Raw genomic sequence first — 16,907 nt, 5'->3', positions numbered from 1 at the left:
AAAAATTGTGCACTGATAACGCGGAGCGACCTCGGCCAGTCGCTCCGAGAGGTCGCTCTGGGCTTCGGGAGCGACCTCGGGTGGTCGATGCGAGGGGTCGCTCCGGAGGCATTTTCTTCGTTTTCGAGCCGTGTAAAGCCGAGCGACTTGGAGTGGTCGCTCCAGCTTTGATCGTCAAGGTCGCTCCGGCTGGAGCGAGGTCTCACAGCGACCTCTGCAGGTCGCTCCAGGCTCCTCTCGTCCAATCATTCTCCTTTTCACATCTTTTGAGCTCCAAGTGCATTCAAATGTCTCCAATAACCTCACTTGGCACTCCAGTACCTAATAGAGACTTATGCATGCAAAATGCAACCTAAACATGTCTAAATTATATTCTATATGATGAAAATGCTTATGAATAAATGGTTAAAACAATGCAAATATGCAAGACATCACAAAGCACTTACTCAACCTCTTGGATGAGTTTTTACAGAAGAAAAAAAAAGGTAAAAAACAAAGAGACCCCATCAAGGAACTAACTCTTTGAGGGTCTTTGAGACAATAAACAACACAACAACTTCATTCTCAAACACATCCTTTTATAAACCTCATGCTACATATTTTACACTAACAAGCTCTGATCTTGACGAACATTATTCCCCACACACACACACACAAGGAACTAAGGAAGGTAAGAATCTAAAGCTAACATTCAAGAATCTTCTGTGTCGCTTGGAGTATCGATGTAAACCTCTGTTGATAAATCGATTTCATCCACGATCCTTCCCCTATAAAAGCAAAATTGATTGCAATAAAAAACAGAGTTTATGGCTAAAATTGTGTGGACTTTCAGAAGAGAAAGATGTTACCTTTCCAGAACAAATTTCCCTTCTTTGTACTTCTGAGCTTTCTCATGCGCTGATTCCTACAAAAAAAAAAAAAACAAGAACCAAAAATGAGTAACTCCCAAGAAACGTGGTAGTGAGACTAACAAGAAAGAGTTAGAGTTAGGTGAGAGATTTACATATTTCCAACCAACATTCTGTCCGCAACAGCAACAGAAAATATCAGCAACAGTGTGCATACCAGAAAGCATCATTCTTTCCTCTAAAGGACCCATACTTATGTTCACTCTACATATATCCAAACTCGTTGCATAAAGACTTGCATTAGAGAGCTAAAAAAAAGAAAGCTTAAGCCTGACATTATTGTTAAATAGTCAAGTGAAACTTTACACAGCTTGACATTGAAGAAACAGAACAAGTACATAATAATATCAAAGAAGTTTGTACTTACGAACGATTAAACAGGTAAGCCTTTCCTCTGCGGCAATGGAAAGACTGCACACACACAAAAAAAAAAAAGATGAGTCAGTGACGCAGAACAAGGTTTACACTCCAAATGGATATATTCAAAAGCACAACATGCACTTTAAAAAAAAATATACCATAAGCTATAACTGCTTCAGTTTCTCATATTTTAATGATAAACCTTCTTTCTTTTTTTTTTTTGTTGGTCAAATGATAAAAACCTTCTTTCTAATGACACAAGAGTTTGAGTATAAGTTCCTGTAATAACAAATCTAGTAAAGTATATGTTGTATCGTAAAGTATAAGTTTAATTCTCCAATCTTCATACTTTAATCCCAGAAGAAAAATACTAAACTTAAAAATTTATATCAGTAACTAAATAAAGCTTTTCTTCATTTCTTTTGCAATTCATATTTTTGGAGAGGAATGAAGACTTAGTTGCTAATCTAAGAAACCTATATAGAGTGCTTCCACAAATAATTCACCAAGGAGCTATGCTACAAATAGGAATCGAACTAACAAGCTGAAGAAATGATTTATAATTTAAGTAAAGATGTGAACTAGTGAATTATCTACTATTTTAAGTTTGGAAGGAGGAGAGATGAAAGTAGTACCTTGGAGATAAGATCATCGGGGAGAGCGAGATGGGTTCTGCAGAACCTGCATCTGTAAGATCTTCCCTCAAGCTCCACCGTGAATATCCTTCCCATTCTTGCTCTCTTCTTTCTCTCTCGTCTCTGTTTTGTTTCTTACCAGTCACTTACGAACCAAGAGGCCTTATAAGTGATATATTGGGCCTTTATTGGGCTCATTTTAAAGTTTTCCCCGTCAAGAAAATTCTTATGTTGCTTTTTTTTTTTGATCAAAATTCTTATGTTGCTTTTGTTGACTTTTCCTATTGATTATCCCTTTACTATTAAAAGAGAAGCAAAATATAAAAAAAACCTTTAAAGTGTAATATATTTTCAAATATGCTATTTTGGTGAGGTGTCAACATAAGAGCTCTCCTCAGCCTCTTTTTATATGTACCCATTTATCCCTAGAGTAATTACAAACAATGCCATTGGTATAACTTTTATGTAAATAAAAATGTAACCTGCATATCGTTTGGTTTATTCTAATTTCCATGTGCTTTTAAACACATGATGATTCTGATCAAAAAAGAAAAAAAAACGTATAGTCTATTATCTAACCTGCAGAAAAACTCTTCCATTACCTGAACCGGAAAGACCAGCACTTAAAAATCTATCATTTTTGAAACTTTAACGGCTGCGAAACATTTTATAACCAGAAGAAAAACCTAAAATCAGTTGTTATGGCAAAGTACAGTCATAGATAAATGTGGCCTAGCAGAGTACTGCCCAACTGGTAAAACGAAAACACAATTCTTATGGGTTGTTTTCGTTCTAATCAGTTGCACACGTACAAGAGTATTTCTTAGTATAATTTTAAACAATATTATATATTTTCAATCAAAGCAAGGATTTCAATCAACTGTTTGCTCAAGTTATATTCCATTTGAGTTGGTTTTGATCTATGACTGTATCAGAGTTAGTCGTGTGGTACACGATTTTACCAGGTTAATATTCACGTGTCATTGGTACTTACACTGTTTTGGCTCGGTCACTTAATCAATATTGTCATTAGAGTGAATATTCTCTCTATTCAGTCTTAGTTCATAGCAATTTAATATAATACTCATATTAGGCAGCTTATATTTGACTGATAAATATCAAACTTTTTCCACGGCAAGAATTACAAACCTTTCAAAACTTGGAAGTGGAAAAGGAAGTTTTCATTAACTCATAGTATTATATTTAAATCATTTGCTCACTGAAAAATATTAATGGTACATTATATAACGTGTACCATTAATATGCGAAATTTTACATGCCATATTCTGTGTCAAATTTACACCAATGTCTTTATTATAAAATCTTTCGTTATTAATACCACGGTTGACCTTTACACTATAAATTGTAGAAGGAATTAGTTTAGAACGAAGAGAGAGATGTTTTTAGATTGAGCCGTAATCCTTTTTCTAAAATTATTCAATTTGTGGAGATGAGTAAGTGATTTTGTTTATTACCGACAAATATCAACAAAATGGATCAGGGCCACTTATTTTTTTCTAAAAACATTAGGGCCAACCTAAAATTTATTCAATTAAGGAGGCCAAACAATTTGGATTTTCTAAGTCCATATTCAGCTTGGACAAATCTTGGTCTTATTAATAAAATCAAACACATCACGTTCTATATAAGAGATCTTAATAATCCAAGTCTTTTTGTCTAGCCATTTTTATATGCGTAATATATAAATATCACTTATGATAATGATTTCAATGTTCGACTACGCAAAGTATGCTCAAGAACGTGAGGTATATTGTGCTATTTCCATGATAATTTTTATATTTTGAGGGACAGAAAATATATGACATACTTTAAAAAAAAATTGTTAGCATCTAAGTTTTTAATATAAAATGTGTAATGTTTATGAAATATGTAAAAATATTTTATATAAATAACTCACCCCGTGCAAGGCACGGGTCTTTACCTAGTCTATCTTATTAAAACAGAAACATTACAACTTCTTCTACGTGGATTTTAAAGTTGGACCTTATGTAATTAATGCTATATTAATCTATTTATTATTAGACATGTCTTTTTATAAATAATTAATATCAACTATTACCAAAGTTTTTTACTTCTTACCTTATTATTATATCTACTACGCATGTTTTCTTATATTGCATATATTTTACTATAAGCTAGACACATCCACTAGCATATTATACTATAAGATAGATTATTAATAATACATCTACTAACATATAATACTATACGACAGATTACTAATAATACAATACTAGATTTTGACCTGCACTTCGGAAGCGCGGATATTATTTTTCACTTTTATGAAAAATATTATTTGTTTGTAATTATTGAATGTATTTATCTTATTAAAACTTCTTTATAATAAATTCGACATATTAGAGTACCTCTGGTAAACTATGTGTTTCTCTGACTTTATTTTATTCTCTTTTCAATCAATATATTTATTTGGCTTATTGTTAAAATAAATGATTTTAAAATATAACTGTACAATACTTTTACATTGATATTTTGTTTAAACAATGTGACATATTTCTATATTAATTAAATATTTACATTGTAATTTGTATACAATTCAACATATTTGTCTAATTGTTGTTAAAAGAAATGATTTTGAATTCAAATGTACAGTACTTTTATATCGTTTTTTCTTCAGCTCATATAATTTTTTAAAATAAATTTCTTTCAATATAAGCTATATCAAAAATTAGTCAACTAAAGAATCTATAAACAATTATTTACATAGCAATATAACATATTTATATATTAATTCAGTTTAATATATAAATTATTTATTACTGCCATATTTAAAATGAAAGTTTATTGATATATTTTTAGGTTGCTACAAACCAACCCGTACCGAAAATGATACAACTCGAACCTCCTACGATATTTATAATATTCAAATGATATTTATTTAATTTAAAAATCTAGGGAAAAAATATTGTGTATCACGAAAACATATATAATCAATTAGTGGTTTCCTAAAATGTAGGAAGTTTAAATGGATTTGCTGATTTTATTTGGATAGAGATATTTTTTTAATAAAAATACAATCCAAGTTTCCAAACAATTTTTTTACTACAATCCAAGTTTCCAACAATTTTTTTAACTATAATCCAAGTTTCCAAACAAATTTATTCTTTATAAATGCTATCCAAGTAACCAAACACACCAAATTTTTTTAATACTCTTATCCAAGTATCCAAACACACCGAAATTGTATTTCAGCTTTAATAAGATAGATATTATCTGTATTCATTAACTTGCATGTATCAATATTTGCAATACTATGAAGATGACTAACTCTATACTTTGAACCTATAAACCATGATATACTAATTTATAACAAAAATGATATTACTGTTACAAATTAATTTTTATAAAAATTATTTATAGCAGCAATTTGCTATATAAGATAAATTTAATCAAGATCCAAATCTTTTTTTTCTGTTCAGAAAAAAAAAACCTACGAATATAAACCATTAAATTAGCCAAAAAATCTTCCGTATAAATAGTAAATCTCACCAACCCAAAAAAATGAATTAAAAATATAACAAAAGATATTATGTTTGAAATTTAGCTTACTGGATCGGGTATAAATCTGTTTATTTCAGGTATGAGTTCTTCGAGTTCTCAACATTTAGATCTAAGTAGGTATTTGATTTTTTTTTCCGGGTCGATTTTTTTACTTTTTTATATGATAAATCTTAAATAATATACAACATCTATATAAAATATGTGAATCAAAAGATAAACCCGCGCAGGTACACATGTCATGATCTAGTTATATTTATATCTATGTGAAGTCCCCACTTAGAACGCCGTCGACAATTTCGCTAACTTTGCATATGAGAAAATCATGTAATATATATTTTTTCTTTTGACTAAAAATAAAAATAGAGTGGGGGCAACAACCGATAAGACAAGCATTCGTAATGTATTTAAAAAGGGTTTTACGTTTTTGGTCTCAAAGATACTATAGCTTTGATTGCTAGAGCATTAGCATTAGCATTAGCATTATATTCCACATTGTCCAATCAACATTGGTTAGAAAAGCATTTAGAAAAGCATTTTTACTAAATGCTAATGCTTTCCAAATGCTCTGTGGCAAATGCTCTCATATGAAGCTTTTGGAAAAGCATTTACATTTATAATTTATAAATTTAAGAAATAAATATAATTTGTTCATTTATTTGATTTAATAATATCATAAATTATTTTTATATCCAGAAAATGAAATTTTGATTTATAAAATAAATTTACAATATAAATATTTTTCTAAAAATAGTATTTCACATTTAAAATATAATTTAATTATATAAATTATATTATATTTTAAATGCAAAATAATATTTTTAAAAATAGATATTTTAATTGTAAATTTTATTTTTTTTTAAATAAAATTTTCGATATAAACATAACTTTTGAAATTAGTAAATAAAATAAATTAATTATATCTCTTTTATATATTAATATATAAAATAAAAAGATATATACATGTAATGATAATTTATTTATTTTGTTTAATAATATTCAAATTATTTATATCCAAAAATAAATTTATATTTTTAAAAAATTATATTTTTAAATAATAATATTTCAAATTTAAAAATTAATTTAATTTATGTTATTAATTGAGATTCATGATTTTTAATAACAAATTTATTATTAATATATATATTATAATTTAATATATATAATTTTAAAATAAATATATTATATATTAATTTTTATAAAAAAAATAAAATTGTATACTGTTACTGCTCTACCAATCATCTTATTAAAATTTTTAATAAGAGCATACAGCTTCTGTAGCATACTGCTTCTACAGCATAATGCTACTGCTTCTTCATCAGCTTTACCAATCGAAGCCTATGCCAATAAAAACATTATAAATATATCAGTTCAGCACGAAGTTTTGAAATCTATAAGATTTATTTTCTTTGACTATATATGTAGTGAAGAAATATCGAAACTTTGCATATAAGTAAATCTAACAGAAAAAAACTACATCGTTCGCTACGCTTGCGAGGCACCATCTTATCCCCTATATATTATTTGAGAATCATTTAAAAAATATGAACATTAGTTTTGTAAGAATTAAAAAGGGACTCCATTCTATGTGGCGACAATTTAGGCTTACATTTTGCTGACGTGTCTTGATTTCAGAGAGTTTGAGAAAGCATAGTGTTAACAAATACTCCCTCTGTTTTTAAAAGATTCATGTTTTAGAAAAAAATTTGTTTCAAAAAGATACATTTTCTACATTTTCAAGACATTAATTAATGAAAAATTGTATATTTCCAAAAATATAATTGTATTTATTAAAATCTTATTGGTTCAAAATTTTGGGGAATTGTTAATTAATAAAAACAATGCATTGGTAACTAAAATTTTATGTTTTTCTTAATAAGTGTGAAAAATCTAAAACATGGATCTTATAAAAACAGAGGGAGTATAACTTTAGAGGAAAATATAAACTTCGTCCGTGTAACGGACCTTTTAAAAGTCTTAACTAACCATGATCTATAACTAATCTATCTTATTAAAACATAAACATTTTGTTGGACCTAACATTTATTTTGTAAGTTTTTAAATTAAATACATCTTTATACTTTATAGTTAAACCTACATTAAATCACTAATGTTCCTTTTTTTATACTACTATCCATGTTTCCAAACAATATACTTATTTCTTTATACTACTATCAATGTTTCCAAACAATATATTTTTTATACTACTATCAATGTTTCCAAACAATACAATAATTAATCTTAGTTATTTTATATATATCATTTTCTTTTTAAAATTTTGTAGAAACGTTATAATTTCATAAATTGCAAAATAATGAACTTTAAAATTTGGATTATAAGATTACAAATTATGAAACTATTACAATTTAAATACAATTAGATTACATATCGGTCATCCATCAATTCAATCGGTTAATCTCGGGTTTTAGTGATTTTTTTTTAATATGAATATTTTAAAAACCTAAATTGAATTGTCAGATCTCCGGATTAATCGGTATAATCACAATCGGGTTGAATTTAAAAATACTGATTTAAATGCAAAAAATATTTTAAATACATACTCTTTAAAAATTACCAAAATATTTGTTAAGTTATTAGTGAATTTTTTTCATCGTAAAATATTCCGCGCTTCCAAGTGCGGGTCAAAATCTAGTTCATTGTTAAAATTACACGAACAAAAATCCCCTAACTAATTTCGTCTCCTACATAAACATCCACAGACCATATTATTTTCTATTCGTTTATATTCAGTTATAAGTTATCGACTAATAGTTAAAGCTACATCTACGAGTTTCAATCATGAAAGAAAAAGTTTTTTTGTATACACGTTTGTTCGGATAACAGTGGTTGTGGTCTCTGGTAATGTTTTCGAACATTAAATCATAAATTTTTGTGTAAGAGTTTATATTCAATGCTATGAGTTTTGTTCAATGTGAGGAGTTTATATATATATTCCATGATGAGATTTACTGGCAGTATTTCGATCGATTAGGTTGTTTTATATGATTATATATATCATGAACACAAACATGAATCCTTGCACCATAAAGAACACCCTTTCGATAAGTCAAAATACCATTTTCCATTTATCATTATGATAAACATAACATTATTTATAATATTAAAAATAATGTTGATAATTTAATTGCAAATGTATAAATGCATTGTACCTTCACACACATGCACACACACATGTTTTTTTTTGTTTTTGTAAAAGGGCATCACACACACATGTTTAACTAAGCAAACCGTATAATTTAATTTTTTTTTGGTGGGCAACCGTATAATTTAATTAATTGTATAAAGGCACTGTACATCTTTGAATTTGAATCAAGAAATCATGAAACACTAAATTTGAAGTAAGGGGGTGTTATTGGTTTAGGTATTTTAATAGATTTGAAAATCTAATTTAAATCAAGTGTTATTAGTTCTATCATTTTAAAATCTAATTTCAAATATGCTGTTATTGGTTCCATGATTTTAAAACAGATTTTAGAATCAAGTGTTATTCAATATTAATGATTTGTTTGAGGATTTGATTTTAATTTTGATTTGAGTGGATTGATGAGTATTTTTAAGAGTAAAATACAAATGAACAAATATCAAGTTGGACCTTGTTATTTTGATTTGATTTGCATAATTGTTGTTTTTCCCGATTTCCTTATATTTTTGTGCCCTAATAAAGGTGCTTGATACAAACTTTGTTATTATATCTTTTATTCATTTTCATACAAACGTATTGCATAGTACATACAAACTTTGTATAATACATACAAACGAAGCTGTGTTATTAGTTATCATATTGTTGTGTAGAATGGCATGTTATTTTGTTGTTGCAGAAGAAGGTCGTCGTGTCTATGTGCCTCAAACACCATTGTAACTGTTGTTGCTGTAGACACGGAACCATTGTTGACAAAGAAGACCTGCTAGAATCTTGATGCTTATGTTTATCAGTTTATGAGCCCAAATACATGATCAAATATGAAACATAATTCTTGGACATCGAAAATTACTTCAGAAGAAAGAAAGAAAAATATATATATATATATATATATATATATATATATATATATATATATATATATATATATATATATATATATATATATCGTATGATGATGATAAATTAGATCCCCAATTACGTAATCAGAACTTTACTTTCAAATCCATTTCATAAATTTATAATAATCCACTGATTTTGATTTTAAAATTTATATAATTGATTTTGAAATCTGTTTGCTTGATTTTGAAATCAATGGATTTGTCAATTATTTTGTTTTCCCTCTGAAAATTTTTAATTAAAAGGGACAAAGCCCATAAGCAAACCAAAATACAAAAAGCCCACAAAGGCCAGTCCAAATACAACCAAAAGAAATAAACTGGGCTTCTAACCACACTAACTGGGCCCTAAGCCCACACCCACAAGCCTAGAGCTCCCAACCCTAATCTCTGCAGCACGCCGAGCTTGAACGGCGCCGCCAAACCTCCACCGCGCCTCTGCGCTACCATCGTCGCATGAAAACTTTCACCGGCGAGCATCAGTCGATCCCATCGCGATCTCGTCCGGATCCCATGCCAACAGATCCAACACACATCAAACAAGATCAATGCAGTCGCTTGAATAATCGGCTACCATTGACCCAACACCACCGACATTCACGAGTCGATTCAGGTGAGAGGTCAAGAGACGGCAGAGCTTTAAAGCTTGAATCTCTGACCACAAAGAGAAATAAAAAGGAACTACAGAACAACAAAAGCTAAAGAAGAAGGCAAAGCCGAAGAGAACAGTACTAACTGAGCTACCGCCTCCCGGAAGCAGGAGCCGGCGGTGACGGTGCTAGCGGAGCCACCGTCTCCCGGAAACAAAAGCCGGCGGTCGTAAAGCTGAAGGAGCCTCTACTCCCCGGAAGCTATAACTGAAGACACGATCCGACTGCCGCTTCACTCAACCGTTCTTCATCCTCACCACGGATCCAGAGAAAGCCGCTTCGCCGCCGTATTGAGCACCGTACGAGCCGAGCCCTTCCGGCGCAGAAACCCTAGCCCAGAACCATCAGCATATCCATATTTTTTTTTAAATCCACTGAAATACTAGAACCAATAACTCCTACTAAGTTTAAATGTTAAATAAATGAAGATGTTTATGAAACACAATAACCGGTTTGTAGTTAATAATCATTTCATTTGAGAAACAATCGAACTTAGGTTTAAAAAAAAAAAAACAATCGAACTTGATACACAAGTTTTTATATTTCCTTAATGCACCAAATATTTAATAAGAGAGATATATTGTTGCCCAAATCTATATGATCTTGAAGATATATTGTCATAACTCCATCCTATAATATAGGGGATGTCTATCTAAATTAAATTTTGAACTATATTCTTTTTCCAAAAATGATAAACCTTAAATGGTTGCGAACATTATTGTTAGAATAAATTTAATACTTATAATATATGTTGTAATTAATGTGTCTGGCTATGTTATATATTTACCATATCATGTATCAAAACTTATTATCAAGCGGTTGTCCAAACTTAATATGAACTAGATTCTGATCCGTTTTTGAAAGGACAGATATATTTTTTTATTTTAATTTTTTGAAAATATTATTTTTATATCTAAGTATAGTTCAAGAATTAATTTGGGTTATATATATGTTAAATACTGTCAGTTAATTATTAAAAATGCGAGTTGTAAATAATTGTACCAGATATTTATCAATTGGACTTGATCCTCTTTCAATAGAATAAATTCCACATTTTATTTTACCACCTATCCCCTATATATTAAATGAGGATCTTTTGAAAAGACGTAACCTTAATTTTGTAAGAATTTAAAAATCACCCTATCCTATTTGGCACTTGTGTATGCCTTCCAAATCTTAATTCAAAGAATTCTATAGCATCTTATATAAACTATAGTCTAAAAATTATACTATCTAGCATTAAATTGGTCGCATATATCATTCATTAAATAAAACCTACAGAATTACCTAATGTGACTAAAATATATATACGAAAATTAATAATCTTAAATAATAAAGATTTGATAACAATTTGTATACTTTCTATTATTTTTGTTCAATTTTTTATTATTAAAACAAATTACACAATTACATTAATCATATAATAAAAATTAGATTTTTTGTATAAGTTGTATTTTGAACTTTTCAAAACGAGTATAAATTACTAAAACTGTTAAAAGTCTCATATAAACTTTTGTGATCATGGTTTAAATTTTTTTCTATATTAGGATACAATGATTATAAGACCGTATGAATAAATAATTTCATTTTAATAGGTTTATATATATATATATATCGTTTAAATTAAACTATACATCGTATGAAAATACATACTAATATTTTGATATTTGCATTGAACATATATTGAAAAGTTAAAATTTTAATTTTGAAATCTTCATTTTTTTTAAATGATTATAAATCATTGAAACTACTAAACATCCCACATTAAAAAAAATTTGTTGGTGTAAAATTTTGTTTAACAAATATGCAAATAATCAGAAAATTATATGAGTAGAAACCTCATTTGATAAAATCAATATTAAAATTAATATCTATGTTAATATCATTTAAATTTAATTAAATATTATATACGACCGATAAGAGTGATTGTTTTGATTTATTTACCTGAAAATGATTGCAAAAAACAAGAGTGTTCGTTTGATTTATATGTGCACACCAATTTATTACATAATAATAAATGATTTCTTAGTTATTTAATATATATAATTATTATTTTATAATTTTATAATTTAAAAAAAAAAACATAAAATAAATAGTAAATATAAAATATTGCACAATATGATGCGTGCAATTGATATATATAGTATATAATTTTCATAAATTTCAGTAAAAAGAATGTTTGTATTAATTAGAAAGATTGGTGAATAAGCGAAAAATGTATAAAATAACTAAAATTTAAAATCATGCAATTAATTTATCAATATCTGAATTATTCGAAGGTTCCACTAAAATTATACTAATATTAATGAAGAAAATAATGTCTTAGTTTCAAATGATGATTTGTTTATGTTCTTATAAATTATATTTTTGTAACTAAAACAATACTAGAAAAATCAATTCGATTGAATTAAGCAAACACAAACAAAACCAAATTAAAACGAATCACACACAAACCAAACTAAATTAAAACTGAATCGAACACAATCTAAACCGAAAACAAATTAAACCAAACTAATTTGAATTGACTTTGCTTAAGGGTCTCTTAGACTTTAATAAACCAAACCGAACCTAAACCCGTAATTTTTTTTTTTACAAAACCTAAACCTGTAGTTAAACCGACATGTTTATCCCTAATAAAACCGAGTTATTGCTGACTTGATGTCATTTGTCAATACTATATATTTTAAATATTTATCATAACCCTACGCAAGGCGCAGGTCTTATCCTAGTCTTGAGAGAAAAGTGAAGGACGGTAGCAGCATATGGTCCAAGATTGGGCTCTCTAGTGCTAATCAACTCTCTTTTATAACAGACTTACGCTTTGTATGCTACTATCTTTTAGCAAAAGTTGTAGACTCATGTTAAGCTTATTTTTGAAATCCATTAATTAAATACACGCATTCTTTTTTTTTTTCTTCAAAGATTACTTTGATTATCCAAAAGATTACATCAGATGTTTAAACCAAAGCCAGCGAGATACAAACCCCCGGAAACATAGCTAGGGGATTACAGACCAACCCCTAGAACATAAGAGCATAGTTATCGCAGGTTCGTGGGGGAAGTTTTAGGAGAAAAAGTGGTGTGGATCTCAGAAAAAAAAAAAAAAAGAAAACATCCCCAAGATAGAAACGTTTGTTGTTGGTTTTGTTAACTGTTTGCGGGCTCTACCGACACGTGGCGGCCTACAATTGGTGCTTCTTATTTTTTTTTCTTTTAAAAACAAGAAGTTAAAAAAAAAATTAAAGAAACCCTTTAGGTTTGTGGGATAATCATGCTCTAAGTCAGCAGATAAACAGACACATCACTGGAAACAAACTAAAAACCAACAGCTAAAGATTTACAAAAAAAAAAGAAGACAAAATCAAATAAGAGGGAAGATATTATAATCTTCTCATCATTTCTTTTGTAAACCTTACTTAAAATCATAAAAACTCAATTAATGATACAATGGTATTACAATCACTCAAGAAATATGTAAAAAAGTACATGCATACATATGTATATATGATCAGGTCATTCATCAAAACCCATATCCCTATGCTCACACACGTGACGGCTATCTTTCTTCCCGTAAGCTTCCAATCCCTAGCTTTTTCATTTTACTCTAGTGTTTTTAAAATCAGACCGATCCGGTGGTTAGATCGAGTTCAAGAACCGGATATATAACCGGATTGGGTTTACTAATTGGTTCGACCATGAACTGATCACATAGTTAGATTGGATCTCAAGGTTATTAAACTACTAAAACTATAACAACTCTATAAATCATCCATATGAACATAAAATTAATATATATTTATAATGTTTTATATTTAAATTTATGTTTTAATAATGTATCATATTTACTAACATTATTTTTTGAATTTAGATTATGAATCCGATTTGACCCGGACGAACCATATTGAACCGTGATCCCAAAAAAATTATGGTTAAACTTCCGGTCCGGTTTTAAAAACACTTATTTACTTTTAATTTCAGTTTATTTCTTGTTAAAAAAATTTCCATTTATTGTTTATTTTCCAACTTTAAATATTTCTCGTTTCTACTTGGGTTTTCTGTTTTACCCTGAAACTTTAAGAACATGAATAAAATATCGTCCATGAACAAAGTTCCGATCTCGTACAACGCGTGGATTGCCATTTCCATGCACCACACCCACTCTCTCCACTCATTAGTAAGTGTAAACACACTGAATATATGCCCGTATCACGCGCGCTCGTCACTTCGCCGACGTCGGCCAAGTCCATCAACGGTTGGCCGCTTGTCACGATATTGAACGTTCAATATTGTTAGGACCACAACCACATATGGATCCATCATCGTCGGAGTTTGATGTTGTTTTAATTAGGCCTAGTTTTAATATCCTTTTCCTTTACAGGTTTTGTCATTTGCTGCGAAACATGCATATTGCCATGTCCTTGTATCTGAATACTTAGGGTTCTTGTAATTATTGGTTGATATAAATAGAAATATGGGAATATTCTTCGTGGGAAGATTACAAATACTTGAAATTAGTTTTAGTCCGACAAAACAACCCTTACATTGTTACCTCTTTATGCAGCTAAAGCAGTATTTCTGTATGTATGCATATACCATATATATCATTAATATCTGAGAGATTCGTTGTTAACTAGTGCAATATAATGGAAAATTCAGTGTACCAAATTTTTGATATTTATTTCAATATATGTGTATATTACATAATAACAAAACTCTAAATAAATATAAGTATAAAGTATCTACCGGATTCGACCAGGTTATTGAGATTATCTTTTAATTGTTGCCACGAGTTCCGCCACTGCATGCAGCAAACTATTAATATTTGTACAAAAATTTGATCAACGAGCTATTTCTTCACGAATACTATCATATATCACTAAATATCTCCCAGAATATGACCCCGTGTTATTTATTCACGGAACAAAGTTCGAAACCTATTTATCCATGAGTACAAAGTTTCCACTATATTTCCCCACAAATACAAAGATCAATATCAAAAAACCCATAAAATCAATTTATAGTGGTTTACTGTTTTTAAGCAAATCAACAATTTTATAGTTCTTGATTGAAATTGATTTGAGGTTTTTGTTTTTTTTGGCGTTTTACATTTTGGAATGTTGGGTTGGATTTTTGTTCCGCTCCAGATTCATATTTGGTCGGGTATTATTTTGTTTTGATTTAATTTTGTTCAGTTTATTCTACAAGATTTGAAATTTTGAATCTGGTTTTCAGAAACCATGAGAAAAGCAAAATTGATGAAGAAATAAATTTTAAATTTTATTTTCGGAGATAAATAATACGAGGTCATATTTTGAAAGACATTTAGTACTATACGATAGTACTTGTGGAGAAATAGCTCGTCTACCCAAAAAAAATTAGAAACAAGTATGTTGGCTTCAATGCTGGTTTATAATATAATCTTTGAGGAAAAAAAGAAGAATTGACTATGTGATGAGTTTTGGCGAAATTTTTGGCTTTAAGTCAATTGGCATAAATATTGCGTGTTTTATTCGTTCTTGTCAAACAATTTCAGCTGCTTTACTAGCAAAACAGCTAGTAAGGTCATCTCCAATGGGATATCAAAAAACTAAATTTGGTGTAGTTTCATCTCCAATAGAACACTAAAAATGACACCATCCCACCAAATTTGGTGTAGAGTGAATAGTGTTACACCAAATTTGGTGTAACACTATTCATCACACCAAATATTTTATATTCATATTTTATTGTATTTTCATTTATTAATATAGTTCAATTATTATTATTAGTTAGTTTAAATTTGTTTCAATTATTATTATTAATCATTTTACATTTTTATTAAACATAAATATATAGTATTATTTATATTTTTAAATGATTTTTACATAATTTATAATTTGATTTCAGGTAAAATCACAAAGTTATTATAATAATTTTTATGTTATAAAAATAAAATATCATAGAATTTTATATTTTATTTTATTTTTAAATAAAAAATCACTAAATGGTTATTATCATTTATTTTATTTTAAATATTGATTATAATTTTTATTTAAATTGTATTTAATACTATTAAATTCACCAAGCTTTATTTTTTTATAATATAGTGAAACATGTATTACTAACTAATACATATTTATTAAAATGAATATATTGTTATGTTATGTGCTTTTCATAATTATTTTTTTGTAACTTTGAATATAGTATTTTATGTAAATTAAATACATGTATAATAATATTATTAAATCATAACATATAAAATGTAAATAAATTTTATAAATGTATAGTTACATAAATTTAATGAACATAATATCAAAGTGTGATAAAACAATTATTATCAATTTCAAATACTAAAAATAAAAAAACTATTAAAACAGAAAATATTAAATAATATAATCTTACTTTTGGTGTATTGTTTGGAGTCATGGTTGGAAACGACAAAAAATGTTTGACACCAAAACACCAAATTTGATGTAATTTCAACACCAAATTTGGTGTCATGGTTGGAGCTCTCTAAGAAAAAAAAATTAGCTGTTTTAACACATAATAATTCTTACGTTGCTGTAATCGGTTTGTGCGTCATGACATATAAAGTCATACGCCTTTGAAAAAGCAAAGTGATACTAAATCTTGTAGTAATTTCAGCTGGGAATTGTTTTTCAAAAAAGCTTAATTTTGTTTCCAAAGGAAGTTCAAAATCATAAGCATACGTATGTATATCCCTTGGCATCATGAAAAATTGCCATTTAGCGAGACGTACATGTGAGTCTGTGACTACA

The 16,907-nt window shown here is 28.4% G+C and overlaps 1 protein-coding gene across 1 annotated transcript; it reads right to left on the bottom strand.

The window, feature by feature from the left end:
• Positions 1-541: 541 nt before the first annotated feature.
• Positions 542-2,044, bottom strand: LOC108820794 (protein yippee-like At5g53940). The gene is made up of 5 exons (XM_018593798.2): positions 1,904-2,044; positions 1,276-1,319; positions 1,004-1,112; positions 849-904; positions 542-767 (listed from the first exon to the last, which is right to left on the bottom strand). The coding sequence occupies exons 1-5, from the start codon at positions 1,997-1,999 to the stop codon at positions 692-694; spliced, it is 381 nt and encodes a 126-aa protein (XP_018449300.2). The 5' UTR covers positions 2,000-2,044; the 3' UTR covers positions 542-691.
• Positions 2,045-16,907: the final 14,863 nt, after the last annotated feature.

Source organism: Raphanus sativus, chromosome 9, assembly GCF_000801105.2.
Source record: "Raphanus sativus cultivar WK10039 chromosome 9, ASM80110v3, whole genome shotgun sequence".
In the NCBI taxonomy this organism is placed as follows: Eukaryota; Viridiplantae; Streptophyta; class Magnoliopsida; order Brassicales; family Brassicaceae; genus Raphanus; species Raphanus sativus.
The sequence above is the reverse complement of the archived record's forward strand: the minus strand, read 5'-3'. Positions and strand labels throughout refer to the sequence as shown.

Coding starts and splice junctions, on each gene's coding strand:
- LOC108820794 (XM_018593798.2), bottom strand. CDS start 1,999: ATGGGAAGGATATTCACGGTGGAGCTTGAGGGAAGATCTTACAGATGC. Junction 1,113..1,275: donor GCTTACCTGTTTAATCGTTC/GTAAGTACAAAC, acceptor GGATATATGTAG/AGTGAACATAAGTATGGGTC. Junction 768..848: donor GGGAAATTTGTTCTGGAAAG/GTAACATCTTTC, acceptor TTGCTTTTATAG/GGGAAGGATCGTGGATGAAA.